Source organism: Episyrphus balteatus, chromosome 3, assembly GCF_945859705.1.
Source record: "Episyrphus balteatus chromosome 3, idEpiBalt1.1, whole genome shotgun sequence".
NCBI lineage: Eukaryota > Metazoa > Arthropoda > Insecta > Diptera > Syrphidae > Episyrphus > Episyrphus balteatus.
Window position 1 is genome coordinate 19,411,882 of NC_079136.1, and position 20,267 is coordinate 19,432,148.

General features: G+C 34.4%; 2 protein-coding genes across 3 annotated transcripts in view; one reads left to right on the forward strand and one right to left on the reverse strand.

The window, feature by feature from the left end:
* Positions 1-7,655: 7,655 nt before the first annotated feature.
* Positions 7,656-8,700, reverse strand: LOC129917076 (isochorismatase domain-containing protein 1). Of its 2 annotated transcripts, XM_055997400.1 has the most exons (4): positions 8,618-8,700; positions 8,435-8,563; positions 8,102-8,314; positions 7,656-8,046 (listed from the first exon to the last, which is right to left on the reverse strand). In XM_055997400.1, the coding sequence occupies exons 2-4, from the start codon at positions 8,555-8,557 to the stop codon at positions 7,771-7,773; spliced, it is 612 nt and encodes a 203-aa protein (XP_055853375.1). In that variant the 5' UTR covers positions 8,558-8,563; positions 8,618-8,700; the 3' UTR covers positions 7,656-7,770. The 2 variants fall into 2 exon arrangements, with proteins under 2 accessions (XP_055853375.1, XP_055853374.1); XM_055997399.1 differs by having other exon boundaries at positions 8,435-8,670.
* A 3,613-nt stretch (positions 8,701-12,313) lies between these two features.
* Positions 12,314-20,267, forward strand: part of LOC129917069 (uncharacterized) — a 110,474-nt gene continuing 102,520 nt past the window's right edge. The window contains exon 1 of the mRNA XM_055997383.1: positions 12,314-13,265. Coding sequence (XP_055853358.1) covers positions 13,235-13,265 — 31 coding nt within the window. The 5' untranslated portion in view covers positions 12,314-13,234. The remainder of the gene's footprint in view (positions 13,266-20,267) is intronic.

Below are 20,267 nucleotides of genomic sequence, written 5' to 3' on the forward strand. Positions count from 1 at the left end.
GAAAGTTAAAAAAAAATTTCACCGCCCTCGATTAGGTACAACAATTTTTAAGGACCGTTTACTGTCATTCCGTATGAAAGCGTTCAATCGGAATTGCTGTCTCGTTTTAGATTTTGCTTAAACTTTGTAGGGATGTTCTCTAGGACTGTAAGGAAGCAAATACATGATGATTTAATTTTAAGTTGCGTGGTTTCCCAGCTACCCGCATTCGAACTTTTGCAAAACGTCATTTTCATGGTACTATAGTTTTGCGACTATAATTGAAAAAAATTAATTTAGAAAAGAAATATGTATATATTTTGTTTTATGATAAAATACTAGTATGACTTTTTGAGATTCAATAATAAGTTTTCTAAAAACACACGTTGGTAGAATTCCACTTCAAAAGTATCCAAAAATAACGTTTTCTACCTGTTAATATTCAAGCATTTCAAAAACGTGACGATCCAATGCAAATTCGATAAAATCCTTTAGAAAAGTATGGTTTGGTTCAAGCTGTATTTTGTAAACTTAATAGGTTTTAATCAGTTTAGTTTTATGAAGGAAACAAAGTTGTAGTTTAAGGACACCTGGATAACTGTTGTTGAGATCTTTTGCAGCTCTAAAAGAAAGACTTTCTGATCTAGCACTTATATCTATAGGTAGAAAAACACTTCGAAATCAAGGGGCACGGTAGTGCCCAGCCAAGTTCTCTAGCAACTTCGGCACTACACCCTTATTTACAGGAAACAACTCAGGCCATTTTCGACCCCCCTCTAACTTCAACACCAAAGATGCTAGAAATTTCAAACTCGCTACATTTATTGAGCTTGTCAAAACCAAACTCCTCTCAAAATTTCAGCCTTTTACGATGAGTAGTTTCTGAGATATTGTGCTTCAAAAATCGCAAATACCGTAACTGACTGACTGACTGACTCACTCACTCACTGACAGATCATCAAAATTATGGAGAACTTCCCGTTAACGTAGAAACTTGAAATTTTACACGGTGATAGGGCTTGTGGTGTATACAAAGGGAAAAATCGAAAATTTTAGATTTTCAATTCAGGGGGCGTGGCATCCGCCCATTTCCGCTGAATTTTCATCAAATATTATAGAGCACTTCTGATTATCGTAGAATCTTGAAATTTGGTAGAATGGTAGAGATGGTAGTTTATACAAAGGAAAAAATTTAAAGTTTGAGAATTTCAGCCAGGGGGCGTGGCAACCGCCCGTTTTCACTGAATTTTCATCAAATATAGAGATTTTCAATTCTACAGCCATACCTTGCAAAAAGTAGTGAAATCACAACAAAAACATTACTGTTAAAAAAGGATTTTAACGATTTAACGATATTTTTATTGAACAGTTATTATATATACAATTTGCTTAAAGCTAGTAATCTAAAAATGTACATTGATTATATTAGTAATATGTTGGCACAAAAGGGGCCTAACGTTTTTACATTGTTTTTTTTTTTTAAGCTAAATTTACAGTTAATTGTCATTGTGTTTGTTTTAAATATTAATTCTGTTGGCAGCTTCTTAACTCGGGTTGTTCAGGTCCGGTTGTCATTGTAAAGGTTGGATTAGGGAGAGGTGAGGCTTTCAGCCACGATAGTGAGCTGATCCAGGATCAGCGTAGAGGGGGATGTTCTCTTCGTCGTTGGTTGATATAAGATCCTCATCCAAAAGTTCCTTAGCTTCTAGGTACCGCTGGTTAGGATGTCTTGGCTGGTTTATTACTCTTCCTATTATTGGGTTTGGATGATTGCTCAGGTTCTGTAGGCATCTTCTGCTTGATTGGATAAGATATTTGTCGAGTTTTATAATTTTGGCTTCTTCATACAGTCTCTTGTTGCTGACGTGTTTCCTGCGTATCCTGTCGTAGTGCATGCCTGTACAGATCCTTAAGATCTTCCTCTCCAGTATTGCTAACTTGTTTAGATGGGATTTTGTCACCGTGAACCAGATAGGAAAACAGTAGGTGATGATAGGCCTGATGAGCTGCTTGTACAGGAGAAGCTTTGTCTTTTGGCTGAGTCCGTTTCTTTTCCGCATAAGCGGATGAATGCGATGAAAGGCGAAATTGGCTTTTTTCAAAACGGCTGCTGCTTGAGGGTTAAATCGGTTCTTCTCATCGAATTGTATTCCCAGATATTTGACGTTATTTTTTGCTGAAATTTGTGTTCCATCGGGAAGGCTTATCTTGATGTTCCTGCAGTTCCTGGCTGAGCGTATTCTAGGATTTCCTGGGGTGGCTGGTCGTCTAAAGCATATTAGTTCCGATTTGGCTGTGTTGATTTTGAAGCCCCAGCGCTTATAAAATTCGTAAAGTTGTCTTATGTGGGCTTCCACTTTCCTTGCGGCTAATATGGGTGACTTCGACTTCGCGTACGTGAGAGAGTCGTCTGCAAACAAGAGATTCTGAGCTAATTCTGGTTGGGGCTGATCGGATGTGTAAATGTTGAAGAGGAATGGTCCTAGCTTCGATCCTTGTGCAACTCCGGCATTGATTGTCCTCATTGTTGATTGGCTGTTTCCTAATTGTACAAAGAACAATCTGGAATGAAGAAAGCTGTAAATAATTTTGATTAGTGAAATTGGAAATCTCAGCTGGAATAGTTTGTGAATAAGTCCTTCAATCCAGACACTGTCAAATGCTTTTTCTATGTCGAGAAAACATCCGACAGTGACTTGGTTTCCGTTTAGGGAGGCGGCAACATCGTGTTGGAGTTTTAGGAGTGGATGGAGTGTAGAGTGCTTTTGACGGAATCCAAACTGCATATCTGGCACTATGCAGTTGTCGCTGCAAAAAGATTTCAGCCGCCTAAGTATTAGCTCCTCGAGTATCTTGCTCATATTGCTTAGAAGTGAAATGGGCCTATATCCAGAGACGTCCTTGTTGTTTTCCTTCTTTGGTATGGCCACGACTTTAGCTTTTTTCCATTTGCTGGGAAAGTAGCAATTGACAACACAGTTGTTTAAGATAATTGCCAAGAAAATTATCGCTGAATGAGGTATTCTTTTAAGAATAAAATTAGAGATGTTATCTGGTCCTGTTGACTTCTTTTGATGGCTTCTTTGTAGAATTTCCTTTATTTCATCTGGGTTGGTAAGCTCGGAGTTGTCTGTGGGGTCGCTGGCAATATTGTTGTCGCTGAATTGCCTGGTCTCAGTGACAGTTTTGGCGCGTTGCACTGAAGTGTTGACTTCTTCTAAAAACTCAGGGTCCAAAGGCGGGTTCGGCTTGAAGTGATTTTCAAAATAGTCGGCAAACGCTTTCGCTTTATCTTCGCTAGTTGTAACTTCGCCATTAGGTGTTGTGATGATGACTGGCATAGGAGGCTTCTTCCCGATAACACTGTTGATTTTCTTGAAGGTGTCAGGACCTGGCTTGATTGCTTGGAGTCTTTTCTGTAGCTGAATATCGTTGAAGTGCTGTACTGAGTTCCTAAACAAAGTGTTTACACAGTTGAGTTCGCTGAGTACAGTTTGGTAGTTGCTGTTGTTGGTATTTAACTCCCTCTGGTGAATCCTTTGGAGCAATTTCCTTAGCCGTTGTCTATGGTGGTAGAGGTTCTGGATATATAAGGGCAGATGTTGGTATCTATCTTTTGAAGTCCTTCGCTGTTTCTGATTTTCTAGGGCGGTACTGACAGCATTCTCCAAGTTTTCAATTGCAGCATCGATCTGATGGTTTTGAAGATTACTGTTTTCTGCTGGTAGAATGATTGCCTCATCGATGTCTCTCTGAAGCCTTGGAACATCCAGCTTGGAATAGTTGATGAATCCTTCTTCTGGTTGGTTTGTTGTGAAGATCTGGTGTTGTAGATTTATTGAGAGGATAACTGCTTCGTGGTCTGAGTCACTAGTGAGTGTTGTGCAGATATAGTTTCTCAATTCTGGAAGAATGAATACTAGGTTTGAAGTTGCAAGAAAGAAGTCTAGCGTTGATGGTGTTCTTGGGAATGTGGGCTTAGGTTGTGAGATGATGACTAGGGAATGTTGATCACTATTATCGTCCAGCCAGTTGACAATAGTATTCCCATCATTGTTGTTTTCGGTATCCATCCATCGCTGATGTCTTGCATTGAAGTCGCCACCGATGAGTCCATATGTACTTCTGCTGGCAGTTTGGTTAAGGATTTGAAGATCGTGTCTTATTTCATTCAATCTTGCTGTGCATTTGTTGTAGATGCTGATAACGGTTAAAGATTCGCCCATTTCGAGCTGGATTGTGATGGCGGTGGCTTCGAAGCATTTTAGGCCGGGAATTGTCACTTTTCGGGCACAGTAGGCAAATTTATTGTGAAGGTACAGAGCAGTTCCTCTCTTTCCCTCGCTCTTGTCCGTTCTGAAAGTCTTGTAGTTGACGAAATCTATGTTGTTCCTCGGCGTTACATTTGTTTCGCTGATTAAGGCAATGTCCGGGTTGTTCTTTTTCAGGAAAAGGTTTAATGATGTTCTTTTTTCTAAGCTATATAACGAGTTAACGTTATAAGCCACTATGCGCAGTTTTTGTAGGCGCATTAAGCGCTGCATAGGTCAAAGATAAAGGTGGCCAGGGCCACGGACTTCTGTTTTTCGCTTAGGTAGTTGTAATTTGGTGGCACGGCGCTACGGGCTTTATCCATAACCGTAATGAGATCAGATCCAAACAGACGTTTAACCTCCTTCGTTAAGTTTTGACCTGAGTTCTTTGCTCCATTAGAAGGTGATGGTGTTGCTGTTGATGTCTTTTTTGGGGTCCTCACTGCTGGCTGAATCTGGGAAGTAGGTTTCATAAGTGGATTAATTGTTGATTGTGGAACTGGGTTTTTTCTTGATATAGCTGCAAAACTTATGGCTGGTTTGGTAAAGGTGCAAGCTGACTTCGTGACGAACTCTTGTTGAGCTTTCTTTTGGGTCAGAGCTTGTTTTTTCTCTTCTTGTTTCTTCTTAAGTGTTGGGCATCCTCTGTAATTGGCTGGGTGTCCCTCGGTTTTGCAGTTGGCGCACCAAACATCATGGGTAGAGTTGTCCTTGCGTGGGCATTCTCCTGGCAGATGGCTGTCCTTGCACTTAACGCAGACGTAATTCATTCCGCAATTCACTGCTACATGCCCAAAGCGCTGGCAGTTCCTACACTGGACAATATCATTGGCCTTGAAGCGCTCCCAGTAAACTTTATGATTCATGATACTTGTCTTTGTGTAAACTTCTGCAACATCGCACGTCTTGCTAAGTTCTACAACAAAGCTGTTGAATTCTTTGTTGGAGGTCTTTCTTGATCTGTAGGGGGAAACTTTAATGATGGGCAGTCCTTCGATTTTAAGTTCCTCTTCAACTTCTATGGCACTGATGGTGAAGTGGATACCTTTCAGCAGCATCAAGGTTTTTCTGTCTTCTTTTGGGGTAAACGATAGGTTTTGGATTTTCATCATCTTCAGATAGTTCTTTATCTCATCGTGGTCTTTCCTTGTTGTTGTACTGATTATGAAATTTTTGAAATAACTTTAAAAATCGGTATTTAAAACAAAAATTGTCAAGTAAGCAATCAAAATTTTATTGATACGAATTTGAACCCAAGCTTTAGAACTTGGTACACTTTTATATCTCAATACTTTTTGTGCCAGCATAATTTCAACATAAGAGAACTTGGCTCCTTTTTTAACAGTAATGTTTTTGTTGTGATTCTAATTACTAAAAGTGGACTTGACTTTTACGAAAGAGTTCTTGCAGAATTGTATAAAAGAAAAACGTTACTTTGCACACTTTAATGGAAACTTTATTTAAAAAATTATATATATCTTATGTCTTCGACAATTGGTTTGAATTGCTTAACTTCATGGCTTGAAACGCAGAAATGCATTACAAGAAATAATTTCCAGTAAAGATTTGGAATTGAATTTCTTGGTGACTAATTTTTCTTTGAGTTACCATTTGAAATTATTCACGCCTCACCACTGATGGCTATACCTTTTCTTTTAGCAAAGCCAAATAAATGTTTCCTTTATATTATTTTTAAATAAAGCTCTTTTAAGGAATAGTGGTTAAAAAAAATTTCAATTTCAAAATTTTGAAAAAAAAAATTACAAACACAACTTTTAATACAGAAGTGTGTAGTGTGTACTTTAACGAAGACGAATTTTTTTTTTTTTGACAGGAGGAAATCTTCAAAAGACACTTGGCAGTATTCGACACCAAGTAGTGTGGGACTCTTAACCACTAAAACCACCTCTTTATCAGGACTAATCTTGAGAGATCGACATCAGATTTTTCTTTCTTAACTTTGTAAAATCACTTTGGGTTAAGTTTAAACTTTTAATATTTTCCCATGTTTTTTAGACCATAAGCTCATGAGGCTTGGTTCTTCTTAATCTCCGAACGTGGTTTCTTATATTCAAGACGGACACCATTTCAGAATAAGTATGACTTTGCAGTCTCTGATTATGCGATACACCGTATTTTTTAACAACTTCTGTAACTATTTCTATTTTTGAGACACGATGTACATCGCTATTTCTTATGTACCAAGGTGCATTAACTATTCCACGAAGGACTTTGTTTTGGAATTTTTGGGATGATTTCGGTATTTGTTTTCTTTGTACAGCCCCATAATTGGATTCCATAGGTCCAAACAGGCTTTAGTACTTGATTATACAGCATTATTTTGTTTTGGGTTGATAAATCAAAGTTGTTACCAAGTAATTAGTACATTTTTCTATATTTCAAGTTTAGTTCTTCTCTTTTCTTTTTGATGTGCTCTTTCCACTTTAGCTTTGCATTCAAAGTCATTCCAAGGTATTTGGCCGTATTGGCGTAAGGTACAGCTTGATTATATTAATGAATATTGGAATATTGTTTATCTTTTTATTTGTAAAGTTTGATACGCCATTTTTCGGTCCAAGCTCTGACTGTGTCGACGGCATTTTGTAGTTTTACTGCTACCTTTAAGACACATTTGTCAGGTACCAAAATTGCGGTATCATCTGCAAAAGTAACCATTATGGTGTGATTACCAACTGGAATATCCCTTGTGTATAGTAAATACAGGGTAGGACCTAGGACACTTCCTTGTGGGACACCGGCTTCTATTTTCTTCAATTCCGAATATTCTTGATCGTTCCTTACTCTAAACAATCGGTCTGAGATGTACGATTTTAATATTTTATAGTACTGCCTGGGAAGATCCCTTTGCAGTTTGTACTCAAGTCCCTCATGCCAAACCTTGTCAAAAGCTTGAGCAACATCTAAGAATATAGCTGAACATACTTGTTTTTCTTCTAATGCTTATTCTATTACATCCGTTATTCTATGAACTTGGTCTATCGTGGAATGTTTATTTCTAAAGCCAAACTGATGATTTGGGATTAACCTTCTTTCTTCCACAACTTTGCTAAGTCTCTTCAGAAGCAGTTTTTCAAAAACTTTTGCCATAATTGGTATAAGCGATATTGGTCTGTAAGACATCACTTCTGTAGGTGGCTTACCTTGCAATTTTCCAATGGTGTGGGACTTACCGTTGCTTAAGACATGCTTTTATTATATATTGGAGTTTTATGAAGGCTTTCAATTGCGAAGACGAATGAAAAGAGAAATATCGATTGTTTTAAGAGAAAACTCAAAACGAACTTTAATACGCCCCAAAACACCTTTACATGGAAATTTTTGAATTAACAAGAAAAATACAAATTTCTTTCATTAAACCAAATTTATTTTCATTTAACTTTACACCAATAAAACAGTCAACAATTTTTAAAAATGCAATTTAACGCAAATAAAATGCGTTTGTATCCTGAATTTCTTTCTACAACTTTGCTGAACCAGCTCTCGAAAGTTGCATGTCAGCAGAAGGTTCAGCAATAAACTTGCGAACTATATTAAATTTAGGATGATTCTTGTCTTGCATTAAATTAAAAATAACACTTTCGCTCGTTGTAATAATGCATCCCAATTCTTTTAAACGATCCAAAGCTAAATCTCGGTCTTGGTTAAGACGAGAACAACAACAATCAGCGACAAGATTGACTTTGTAATCGTTTTCTATCAAATCGATTGCCGTTTGTTCAATGCAAACGTGAGACTTAAAGAACAAAAAACCGTTATTAAATTTGAATTTTCTTTTCAAGTGAATTTACCTCCAATCCAAAAAGAACAACATCTTTGGGCTTTTCATTTGGAAATAGTTCTTTAATTTTGGCCTCTAATTGAGGTACCATCATGCTGAATTTGGTTTTTGAAATAATTCCAGCTGCATGTCCAACGTCCAATTCTTGTGCAGTTTTGCCCAATTTTTCGGGATAATGTTCGGTGGCGATAAGTGGAACTTCTAGGACTTTTCCGGCATTGACCTTGAAATGGGTTCAAGTACGCAATATTATAATATGGTTTGTGAATTGAATGGGAAATATTTTTTGAGAAGCTCTGGGAATTTATTATTCCTTCAAAAAAGGGTGAAATTAGAAACTCACCAATTTCTTTGCATTTATTATCATGTTATCGAATAGAGCCATTCCAGGTCGAAATTTATCTTGTATATCACAAAGAAGGAATAAAGTTTTCTTTGGATCTAATTTGCTTAAACGTTTTGCCATTTTTAACTGAATGAATTGGGGGAATTATTGCAAAAGTAGTAACAAGAACTTTGGACTTACAAATAAATTAAATGAATTGTTGGAATTTTTTTTTAAGAATGTCAAAACAAAAGTCAAAATAAAAAATTGTGAACGTGGTGGAATTATTTTGTTCTTCTTTTTGTTTTCAATGTTGGTACTTCTTAAGATAATGAAAACATTCAGAGGCATTCAAGATGAAAAAATTCAAAGAATACAAAAAGGGAAACGTCAATTTCTTATAGCCTGTTTCCTCTGGAGCCCAAATGAGATAATATCCGTTTTTTATTATCCCACTTGATCCATATAGATCATCATTTAACACGTATTACAACAACTAATCACGATTCGTGATCCTAATGAAAAGCAAGATCTCATTTAGTTGTTGTGAGAAAATGATTTTTGTGTCGATTCACATAATTTTTGTTCCGATTTGCGTGTTTCGTGCGAGAAATTTCTCGATGCGAGAGTTACAGAACGTAGGCACAGGTTATAAGCTGCGGGTAAACCTGGTAACATGGTAAACTTGGTAAAAAAAAAACTGTCAAAAGGCTTAACTACATACACCACTTTTTGAAAAAGTACAAAAGTGAAAATATTTTTTTTCTGGCTAGCGCAATTGTGAATAAGAGTATACTAATTGTTTTTTAGACCATAAAATAAGCTTTCTGCATCATTTGTTTTAATATTCCAGCCCGAAAAACTATACAAAAATGCGTTTAAAAATGTTCACTTTTGTACTTTTTCACTTTTTGAGCCAATGTAGTTAGGGCTTAATAGCCTGTTTTCACTAGAGCAAATGAGATGATTTCGATCAAATTTGCCAAATGAGGTTCGAAATGAGATGATTTCCCATACAAATTTCAAATTTGAAATGAGATAATTATCATCTCATTTCAACGAAATTAGCTAGGAAATTAAGTCAAATCGCCTGAACGCTCATAAAATTTCATTGTGAATAGGTCACAATTATGAATTTTTACCAAACGTCAATCTAAAAAAAATAAAAAAAAAAAATATAGCACATAGCGGTAAAATTAAAGGCTTGGCCACACCGGAGGGTATGCGGTATAGCGGTAACGATATTTGTACTAAAAAAATTCCACACCTGAACGTTGATGTGTCAGTTTTGAATTTTTTTCATACAAGTACCCTCACCGCTACCCGTACCGCTACCGCATACCCTCCAGTGTGGCCAAGCCTTAAATTGTGTATATTTTGTGTCGCGTCGGTAAATAAAAGTTCTTATAATTCCGAAATAACTATGCCAGATCGTAGTGCCACCAAAGGAACCTCAAATTCCTCAATATTAGGCAATTTTTTGAAGAAATTGAAGAAAACTGTGGTTTGGCAAATGATTCAACCTAAGCAAAAATTGATGTAAGAATATAAATGCAAATTTTCTCTCTCAATATACCTAATATTTATCCTTTTTTTATATTAATTTACAGGATGAAACAAGAAATGCTCAACTTTTGTTTGAAGGCTACGAATAACACTCTTTTCTATATCTCTCGGTATACGACTGGCTTCCTACTCCGATGACAAAACCATCCAGATCTGGCTGGCATACCTGCCTGGCAACGAAGGACGTCCATACACCTGACAACGAAACCGTGTGCACCATTTCTGGGGAACACACACGAGCGGTTTATGACATAAGTTGGTGCCATCAGGGAAGCAACGGCGTGTGGATGATTACATCTACATTTTCAAGGAAGACGAAGGTTCATCAAAGAACGACCAACATTTTTGCTGGTCACTGCTGTGAACAAAGCGTATCTGCAAGACGTCAACTGTGTGAAATGGAATCCTTCAGTAGCTGGCCAATTGCTGTCGTGTAGTGACGATAGAAACATTAAGATTTGGAACTTAGTTGAATAGTTTTTTGTCCAAAAGAGAAAAAGTTAATTATACGTAAAAAAAAAATACGAAAAAATTGTTTTTGTTTTTATTCATTAAAAGAGGAACATTCAAAGTTTAAAAGTGTTTTCTGGTCTTGCGGGAATCGAGCCCAATAACCAAGGAAAGTCTGTCCTGACTGGCATTGATGATCTTTGCCAAAGTTTTGGAGCAGCGGGACGGCATCATTTTGTTTTCTGGTTTGATGTTGGTTAATGCTGTCACGAGCTGAATAGTAAGACAAAGATTAGACTGAGTCTTACATATTTTCCATTCCAAACTCACCTTTGCAAGAGGATCTGCATCAACATGCTCCATAATCATGTCCGAGGTTGGGTAAACGGTATAATGTCACAATTACCAAATGTTGGGTAGGTAATAATTTCTCTTTCCCTTCGACAGCGAGATTGCAAATGCTCAGAAAGTCAGAATAATGAAGAAGAAAAGGCTGGAAGTTTATATGCATATGAATGATAAACATATTTTATATAGTTATTAGAGAAAGTACAAACCTTTATCCAGAACCTCTTTGGATTATTCCATTTTATTAATTCTTTGATTAATTAAACATTTAAATGTGTCAATCGTCAACATATATGAGTGTCAACTTAGCGAAACACCCATCACTGATCCAAACGGGACTAGGTGATTTTGAGTGTTGACACTTTTTGTCAGTCCAAATGAGATAATTTGTAGTGAAAACACTTTTTTGTTAATTTGCTAAATTACCTCATTTGGGGTGTAGTGAAAACAGGCTATAAGCCTTTAAGCCTAGTATAAGTGAATTCATACAATTTTTGTTTGTTTTCAAATTTCAAATTAATTTTTTTTTTTTTTGAATATAATAAGGAGAGTAGATTCACGAGTGAAAGAGATTCCCGTACATTTTGCAGGTGAACTACTTCACGTCGTAAAGCAAAATTTTCATATATTTTTTTTCACCACGAAATTTCACAGGAACATTCACGGGTGAAGCCTAGCACGCTGCTAATGCGAAACGAAAAATGTTCAAGTCTCCAAAGTCGACAACGAAAATGCTAACGAAAAAATATCGAGTATTCTGTCAAAGTCAAAATAAAAAAATTCAAAATTACTTTAAAATTAAGAAAAATCAACAGAAAATTTTTTTTAAACAAGAAATAAATGAATTTAAAGTGAAAAAAACCGTCAACACTTCTCTTGGAGTCAAGAAAAATGCACAGGACAGTAAAAAAGTGACAAAAAATGAGTGAAAACTCTCTCTCGTTTTGCGCTAGAGCTGTGTACTGAAAAACGAAAAGCAAAACGAAATTTTTCCTTCAAGATTTCGTTAACGAAATTTTGTATGTATGTAAAATGTATGGATTTACTTCACGACTTGCTTCACCAGGTTTGTACTAGGTTTAACTACAATCACCTAAAAAGTGAAAAAGTGGGAAATTTAGGAAATGCAAAAATTTTTAATTTCTTTTTCGCGCTATTTGTTTTTGAAAAAAAAAACTGCAATAATTGTTATTTAAACCAGAAAATAAGCTTTGTACATCATTATTTTAAATTTTGTGGTAGGAAAAAATGTCTCAAAATGAGTTTGAAAATTTTTACTCTTTGACTTTTTGCAAAAAGTAGCCGTTGTATTTATACCTTTAATCATATTGCACACATACCCTTATAAAATTACGTTTCCACCTTTTAATTAAATTCCCATCACTACCAACCTTCACATAACAAAATTCACCACACCATAATCGCGCCAACAAAGGACAACATTCAAGCGACCCTCCAACAAAAAAAAAAAACCACCATACATTTCTATATAGTCATCTTCTTCACACATCCATAGAATTTTGAATTTCACCACATTAAAAAAAAAGACAAGGTGAAGTCTGCCACAACGTCACGACGACGAACGACAGTCAAACGGTCTCCGTGTGAAAATTCGTTAAAAAAACCTAAAATATTTACAATTAAATTGTTTAAAAAAATGTATTAATATATCCCAACAAGTGTTTCCTATCGGATTAAGTTTTGCATATTAATTTATAGTGATATATAAATTTTTGTTCAATAGAATGCAATATTTTTGTGCTGTACCTGCTTCTCCTGCGGCTCCATAAATTCGACCTCTGCACGCAATTCACAATTCAAGTCGTCCGTCGATCAAAAAAAAAAAAAAAAATCAAACCATCTCTTCTAAAATCCATCTTCATCTTCTTCACCATCATCATCGTTGTACAAGAAAAAAGGAGAAGCACCACACCATCAAAAAGCAGCTGCTGTTCTGTCTCTGTATGTGATTTATGTGTGTGACAACGACAACAGTACCAACTACCAACAAGGAATTCAAGTGTTTTTTTTTTTTTTTTAACTCAACTCACCGAAGAAGATGTGAAAAAAAGTGCAAAAAATGAAATGAATTTTCTCAAAAATTTTATGTGAATTATTGTTGTAAAAGTTTTTAGAAATATTTGTAATAAATTTTCCTGTTTGGTGCGTTTCCCAAAAAAAAAATAGAAAAAACGGAAAAAACCAAAGTGTACTCTCTCATTCTTGTCTTTTCAATGTAAAAAAAGCGAAACAAAACGAATACAAAAAAATAATTTTTCAGGTGTATTTGTGGTGCCCAATCGTGCGTGTTTGTGTGTATGTGTGTGTGTGTAATGAGATGTAATTCGTTTTGTTGGTCGTCTTTCGGAATTGCCCTGAATTTTCCGCGAATGAAGAAAAATCATTTGGGCCCCGACGAGATTTACCACTTCATATAAATATTGAAAACCGCCAATGAGTCGACGACAGTCCTTGGATCGACCAGGTTTGTTTTTTTTTTTTTTTTTTTAAATTAACAAAATTTTTTAAAGTAGAAAGTGTCAGACATGCAAATGCATGAAAAAAAAAAATCTCAGCGAAAGAGACAAAACGAGTTTGTTAGACAAATATATATATTAGCTGTCTCTTTCTTTACAATTGCCGTGTTGCTAAAAATAAACGCATTCTTGTTTTCCTTTTTAAATCAACAACTCGATTTGTCTCTTTCGTTCTGATGACAGCAGGTTGTCAATACACAGCAGCCATTGATCTCTCTTGTCAAAAATTAATTCTTTTTGTATGTGTTTCGTTTTCGTTTAAAAATTGATGGCTTTTGTTGGCAACACTGGGATTTTTTTTTTTTTCATGAAGAAAACTCTCATCAATGAAAAGTGTGTTTATTTATTTTTATGAATTGAGGACAGAGAAGTGTATAATAAAAATGTTTTTGTATTTTTATTCTTTTATTGTTATTTTATTTCAATTTGCATGGAAATAAACTTAATGATTGTAAAACAAATAAATTTGACAACAAAGTTTACATTGCAAACGAAAGTGTCGCCATTTTTTTTCTCATGTCTGGTTTTTCTCCTTTTTTTTCTTTTATATTTTTTATACACACTGATGGAACGAAAAGGTACCACTAACAAGAAAAAAATCCGTTTTCGTTAGTATGTATACTTTGTTTTACCTGTTTTTTTTTTTGTTTGATTATTATGTATTTTAAAGCGGCGTTGCCTATTCTCTATTTTTTTTTTATTGTTGTTGTTTTTTTCCATTGCCAATTTGTGAACTTTGGGAATTTTTTTTTTTTTCTAGAAATGTACTAGTCATAAAAAAAGTATAAAATTGAAAAGATAAAACAGAAACAGACAAGTTAATACAAACTCATTATTTGCCGCTATGCAACAATGCAATTTATCATAATTGTTTTCTTTTTCTTATTAGATAAGGTGGAGGAGAAGAATTAAGTATAATTATGTTTTTTTTTTTTTTTTTACCGTTGCGAAAGACTATTTTGTAGGTAAACAAATTGTAAAAGTTTGAAAAGAAAAACTTCGTATTTTCTTTTGATTTTTTAATTTGTTTACTTTATTTTTTGTTTTGATGTTATTTTTAACTTTGGAGTGCTTTGAAAATTATACACTTTTCGGAGCAGATATTAACACATTAGAGTTAGATTATTTTTTGTTATGAATTTTATTGATTTTGAATGATTTAGGAATTTTAAACATTTATGTAGTTTTCTGTAACATTTTAAGTTGTAGACATTTGAAAAAAATTAATAATCAGAGGCACAAAACGAAACCTCTGGTTCGATAAAGAATGTAGAAATGCAGCCAAAGATGAGGCTTATGAATCGGCAGTCAATTACCATGGCTCTACATTTAAAAATGTAAAAAGGAGCACTGAATTCTAAGACAGAAGAAGAGAAGAAGTCTTTTGAAGGTTGCTATTGCTATGGCAAGATTAGAATTTTAAAATTCCATCGAAGGATGAAATAGTCTAGTATGATGCTGGCGCTTTATAAATTAACCGATGATAAATAACACTGTACAACAAGGTTTTGGTTGAATAAACTATACAATACTTTTCCAAGGGTTTTTGGTGTGCTGAACTCGAATCCGGTTTCAGAAATGTTCTATCAGCTCTAGTTTTTGAAATATTGCCATTAGAAAATCCAAAAACACGTTTTTTGGCTGATAGCTCTGGTCAACGAAATTTGACTATTTTTATTATGAATAAACCAAAGTATACTTAACTCAGAAATATTCTATCAATCTTAGTTCTTGAAATATTGCCGTAAGAATTTGCGAAAAAAGCGTTTTTTGGCAGTTTTTGAGGTTATGCTATGATGTGAGGTACCTTATTTCAAAACAATTTTTAACGGTTTCTATAAGAACTGTTTTCCTTCTTTGAAAATCTGTTTAAATCTTTTCGATATCTGTTTTATTATCCGAGATATCTTAAGTTTAAGTGTGTTTTGGCTTATTTTATTTTATCAAATTAAAATATCTCGGAATATAAAAAAGGTATCGCAAAGATTTAAACAGATTTTTAAAGAAGAAAAGCAATTCTTATACAAACCTTCAAAAAGAGTGTTGAAAAAAATTCCCTCACATTGCAGCATAACTTCAGAATCAGGTGTTTTTGCATTTTCTAACGGTAGGTAGGTAATATTTTAAAAACGGGAGCTGATAGAATATTTCTGAATTCGGATTCGAGCTCAGCACATCAAAAACCTTTGAAAAAGTATTGTTTGGTTTATTCATCATACAAAAACTTTAATTTTGTTGTGCAGTGTTATTGATAAATGATAAATACTTTATCAATAAATGCTGCAAATACATAGAAACCATTAGCTACGTTCCTTTGGGACTTGGTACTTAAAACTACTTTGAACTACTTTTGCTACATATATATTGAAAAAGTAATTCTAAGCAGCTTTAAGTTCTAAGAGGTTGATAAATATTGCCAAAATAACGCAGCTATAATTCCAACAAATTCAAAGCAATGGTATTTTCGAAGCTTTTAAGAGCCAGAACGGATAAAGTTGGCTTTTAAAGGTTAATTCTAGAACATCCATTAAACATTTAGGGCCAGTTGTACAAATATTTAATCCGTGGTTCAGCAACTTTTATCTTCTGAATTCGGCGGTAAAATTGCTTGAACCATCCTTGAACCAAAGTTGATCCACTGCTAATCCGCCGAAATAGGCGAGTTTATTTTCTTAGAAATGTTTAATGGAGTAAAACTTAATACCTTACATTCGTATGTTAAATCTTAAATTAAGAAAGAATAAAAGATAATCATTTTAGATAGGAAATAGAACCCTATCTTATCTCTAAGCACAACATACTCACAGAAAAGATGGTTAGCAGCATTAAATATTCACAAAGTGAATCGCTGTGGTCGCATTTTTTAGATTTAAAAGGTGTGTTTAATAATGTCAGAAATTCAGCAATCATAAATGAACTAGAAAACAATCAACAAAAAAATACCCGTTTAAGAACATGATAAATATCATGCTTAGCAGTAGAATTATCAATTCAGATTTTGTTAACATCAAAACACGTTAAACAAGCAGGGACCCCTCCGAAATTTTTTGAATTGACTGCATATTATCTCCACCATAGGTGTTCTAATAGGACACTGTTTAATAAGAATAACAATCAAATGACGGTATACTTTCTGTTCTGTGCACTTGCTAGCTCCAATAAAAGAAAATTCCATATTGAAGAATGCTTTTATGAATGTACTATTGATCAAGTAAAAAACAAACATAAAAAGTCTATCGCTATATTCATTAGAAGCTCCAAGTGGTTTTACAAGTGCTAGACATTTGTGGTATCACAATGAACCTAACTTATGTTAAATTTGTCGCAGGGTAATGTGTTCTTTAACAAAAGGAGCTTTGGTTCTGCATAAAACAAAGTATTTGGGAACGTTGTGAAGACTAAATTTTGTTATGGAAATGGATATGGAAGAGTTCGATTGAAAAATTCCACAGAAATTTCTTTAAAAAAAACGTTTCAAATTGAAGCCCCTGGAAAATCAAGACTTTACAAACTTTTCACCAGTACCTGAAAGACTCTGGCGGATTATATTTTTGATGAACGTCAAATTGGAACAACATTGCAATCAGTTTGGATGAGGTAATTTCGAAAGAAAAACTGGGTCCTTTTTTTTATAATTGGTGCTGTATAAACTTGTCTTTTTGATATCTCCTTTGAACATGGCAATAGAGATGGTGCACGTAGGGTTCCTCGGATCAAAATACTTCCAATTCCATATGTGCCTGAAGGCTTTAGAACCAACGTTCTGATGATTTATCTCTTCATGTGTTGATTTATTTATTTTGTGTTCAAAAAATTCCAAGTTCCATTAACAATAATTCATCGAAGCAACTTATCGAATCTATCCGATTAGTTAAGGCACATTCATTTTATCAAAAACAAAAGCTTGGTTTGACTTGTGTTTGTCAACTTTTCAAAAAATCTTTTAGGAATTATCTGTTTCCTTTTTGTCTCTTCAGTTCACTTGCCCTTAAGATCTTCAGCCCTGCTGAGTATCAACCTTCAGTGACTTATGTCCATGCGCCGATTTCGACATAATTTGCATTCAATAAAAACGTTCCACAACTCTGCATGGTCCGTTTTTTATATAAAATGTTTAATAAACAATCCATCATCATTAACTTTCAACCTTAAAAAAAAATCCCTTTCATGAATTCCCCAAAGTAAACTGTGTCGAAAAACCATCTAAAATTAGACTGATTTTATCAACATTCCCTTACTTTTACTCTATTTGTCATCATATCGCATGTTAAAACGAAAAATCAATAATTCCGAATAATACCATATACAACTCTGGTAAACATTCGGTATATTCCACATTTTGTGTCACGTTTATTTATCATCAACAGCATAACGAGTACACATTATTAGTATATGCTTAAAATCCCTCGATTAAAATCGATTTCAATAATATTACTACAAAGTTATTATGCTTTTTTCCTATAACCCCCACCCGCCACAAATCAATCGGCCTTAGTTAGCTTATTCATTCATTCGTAAAATCAAATTCCGATAATTCTCAACTAATAAATCAAATCATAACATTACCAAAGCTCAACAAGCAATCTATACTACACTACCTTTCCCTCTATTCCACTAGCATGCGATGACGATCTAAAAAACTACACCTACCTCAATTCATCGCATTCATCACATTGTGGAATATTATAAGAATTCCAATTAACAATAACTCAGTATAAAGTCAGTCAGCACAGCACAACACACAAGTTTTGCCGCCTTGTGTTGCTGCTGCTGCCGACTGACGACGTCGTCGTTGTCGACATCCATATAAATCTATAAATAGAGTGCCCGAGAAAAATTCTCAACTCGTATTCGAGACTGGCACGTAACAAACAATACAAAAACGAACACACCATAAATTTCTAGAGCACCAGTGAGTGGCACACCCCCTTATTGTCAGAACTAACAACAACACACAAAAAAAAAACTACCTGTATGTCTCTTTGACACATGAAACGTCAAACAAAATAAAAAAGTAATAAAATTCTCATAAAGCATTTTGATAAACCTCGTCTATCTCGTTGTTGTAAAATAATAATAACTTTATCGATAAAGTTTTTTCCTACTTGAAGCAAAACACCTAAATTCCATATAATTTTAAATATTATAATTTATTCGAACATACCCAATTTTTTTGTTGTACCTAACCCTGACCTACAGACAATAAATAAATCGTACGATTTATTATTTTTGAATTTTTCATGCAGGCAACAAACCGTGAATATTGAATTACTTTTTTACCAATTTGATGTTGATGGAAAAGGCAAAAACAAACTTGACAGAGCGAAGAGAGAAGCCCCGTTGGGTTTACATTTTTTTTTTTGATACTCAAAACTATTCACAATAGTGAAATACAACACAAAAAAAAAAGTAAAAACAAACAAACCCTTTTTATTACAAAAATATTAGATTTTTCTCCAAATTGTACTTGTCTGACATTTTGCCATCAATAAACGACACACCTAGATAGACAGCCTATTGTTGGTCCCGCTCACACCACCCACTTACTCTGTGGGGTGCAACAAAGACACAAAGCGCAGCGCCCCCTACCACACTGTTAAAATTCAACAATACCTACTTGCCTGACTGAACTTTAGACAAGTGTTTGCTGTCGCGCTTATCTTTGATTATCTCTTTTTTTTTATCATCAAAAGATATAGGGACTAGGTTGCTTTTTTTTTATTTTTCATCGACAAGTCTTTTTTTCCTAAAAGACTTCTATAAGACTCCTATAAGAAAAAAAAATATATATTAAATCGCATTAATTTTTTATTATTGCTTTGCTTATCATTAAATCATTATTTAATTATATTTCATTGACTTGTGTTGGGAGAAACAAAAAAATGTGTAATTTTTGTCCATGCATGGTATCATCTATCTCTTTCAGTTCTTCGAATTTCTATCTTTCTAGATAGATTCTGAATAGTTCTGTCTTTTTTCATGCATACAGAATTTTTCCAGCTTTTGTTTATTCAGATTCGGATATAATAGCGAAGAGTTGCTTGTACGCGCGACAACGACTACTTTGGTCGAAGTCGACAACGACGACAACAACAGCGGCATCAAAAAAATTGATTAATTTTTTATGCCACTCTATACTCTCCTCTCATTTAAAAAAAAAATTGAAGCTCTTTGCTTGCTGCTGCTGTTGCGATATGGAAATGTAAATTTTGTGTTGTTTCTCGTTACACTTTTTTTTCTTCTTCATCGTCCTCGCGCTGTTGTTGTCGTTGTCGTCGTCGCAATTCGCATGTCACAATACATACACATAAAATAATATTCTAGAACCACATCATCATGGATATAAACCTACACTCTTTCTTCTCTCCAAAATCACAAAGAGGGTTGAAGACGAACTCTAATACAGAGTTATGATGATTACCCTTTTGGGTTGATTTCAGTGTTGCCTTTAAAACGGAACTACTATTGACAACCTGTGACTGTGAATAAATTTTATGGAAATTTGAATGATATTTTGATAATAAATTCAAAGGAAAATGATGGTTATCAGAAAAAAACAAAATATTCATTCAAATAAAATGAATGAAATTTTTGAGGTCAAATAATGCGAACAGGTGAAACACCCATTCACAAAAGTTAGATCTCTTAGGGTTGACCTTCAATCCAAATAGTTGTCAAAAGTTTGATAGGAAACCATTAATAATACGGTGGAGATAGAATGTGAAAGATCATCCAATTAGATCTGACAACCTATTACACATTTTTAGAATTTGTCTTAAAACGATTCCACATTTGGTTGCTTTTCAACCAATAAGTTTTGATCCAAATTATGATAATCATATTCTAGTACTTAAATTAAAGAGAAGGATTTACTTCGATTTTTGTTTATTTTACATCTGTCAAAACTGTCAAAAATATTGAGTGAAGTCGAATTTACCGATCTGGGTAGA

Coding starts and splice junctions, on each gene's coding strand:
- LOC129917076 (XM_055997400.1), bottom strand. CDS start 8,557: ATGGCAAAACGTTTAAGCAAATTAGATCCAAAGAAAACTTTATTCCTT. Junction 8,315..8,434: donor TAATAAATGCAAAGAAATTG/GTGAGTTTCTAA, acceptor ACCCATTTCAAG/GTCAATGCCGGAAAAGTCCT. Junction 8,047..8,101: donor TTGTTCTTTTTGGATTGGAG/GTAAATTCACTT, acceptor TTGTTCTTTAAG/TCTCACGTTTGCATTGAACA.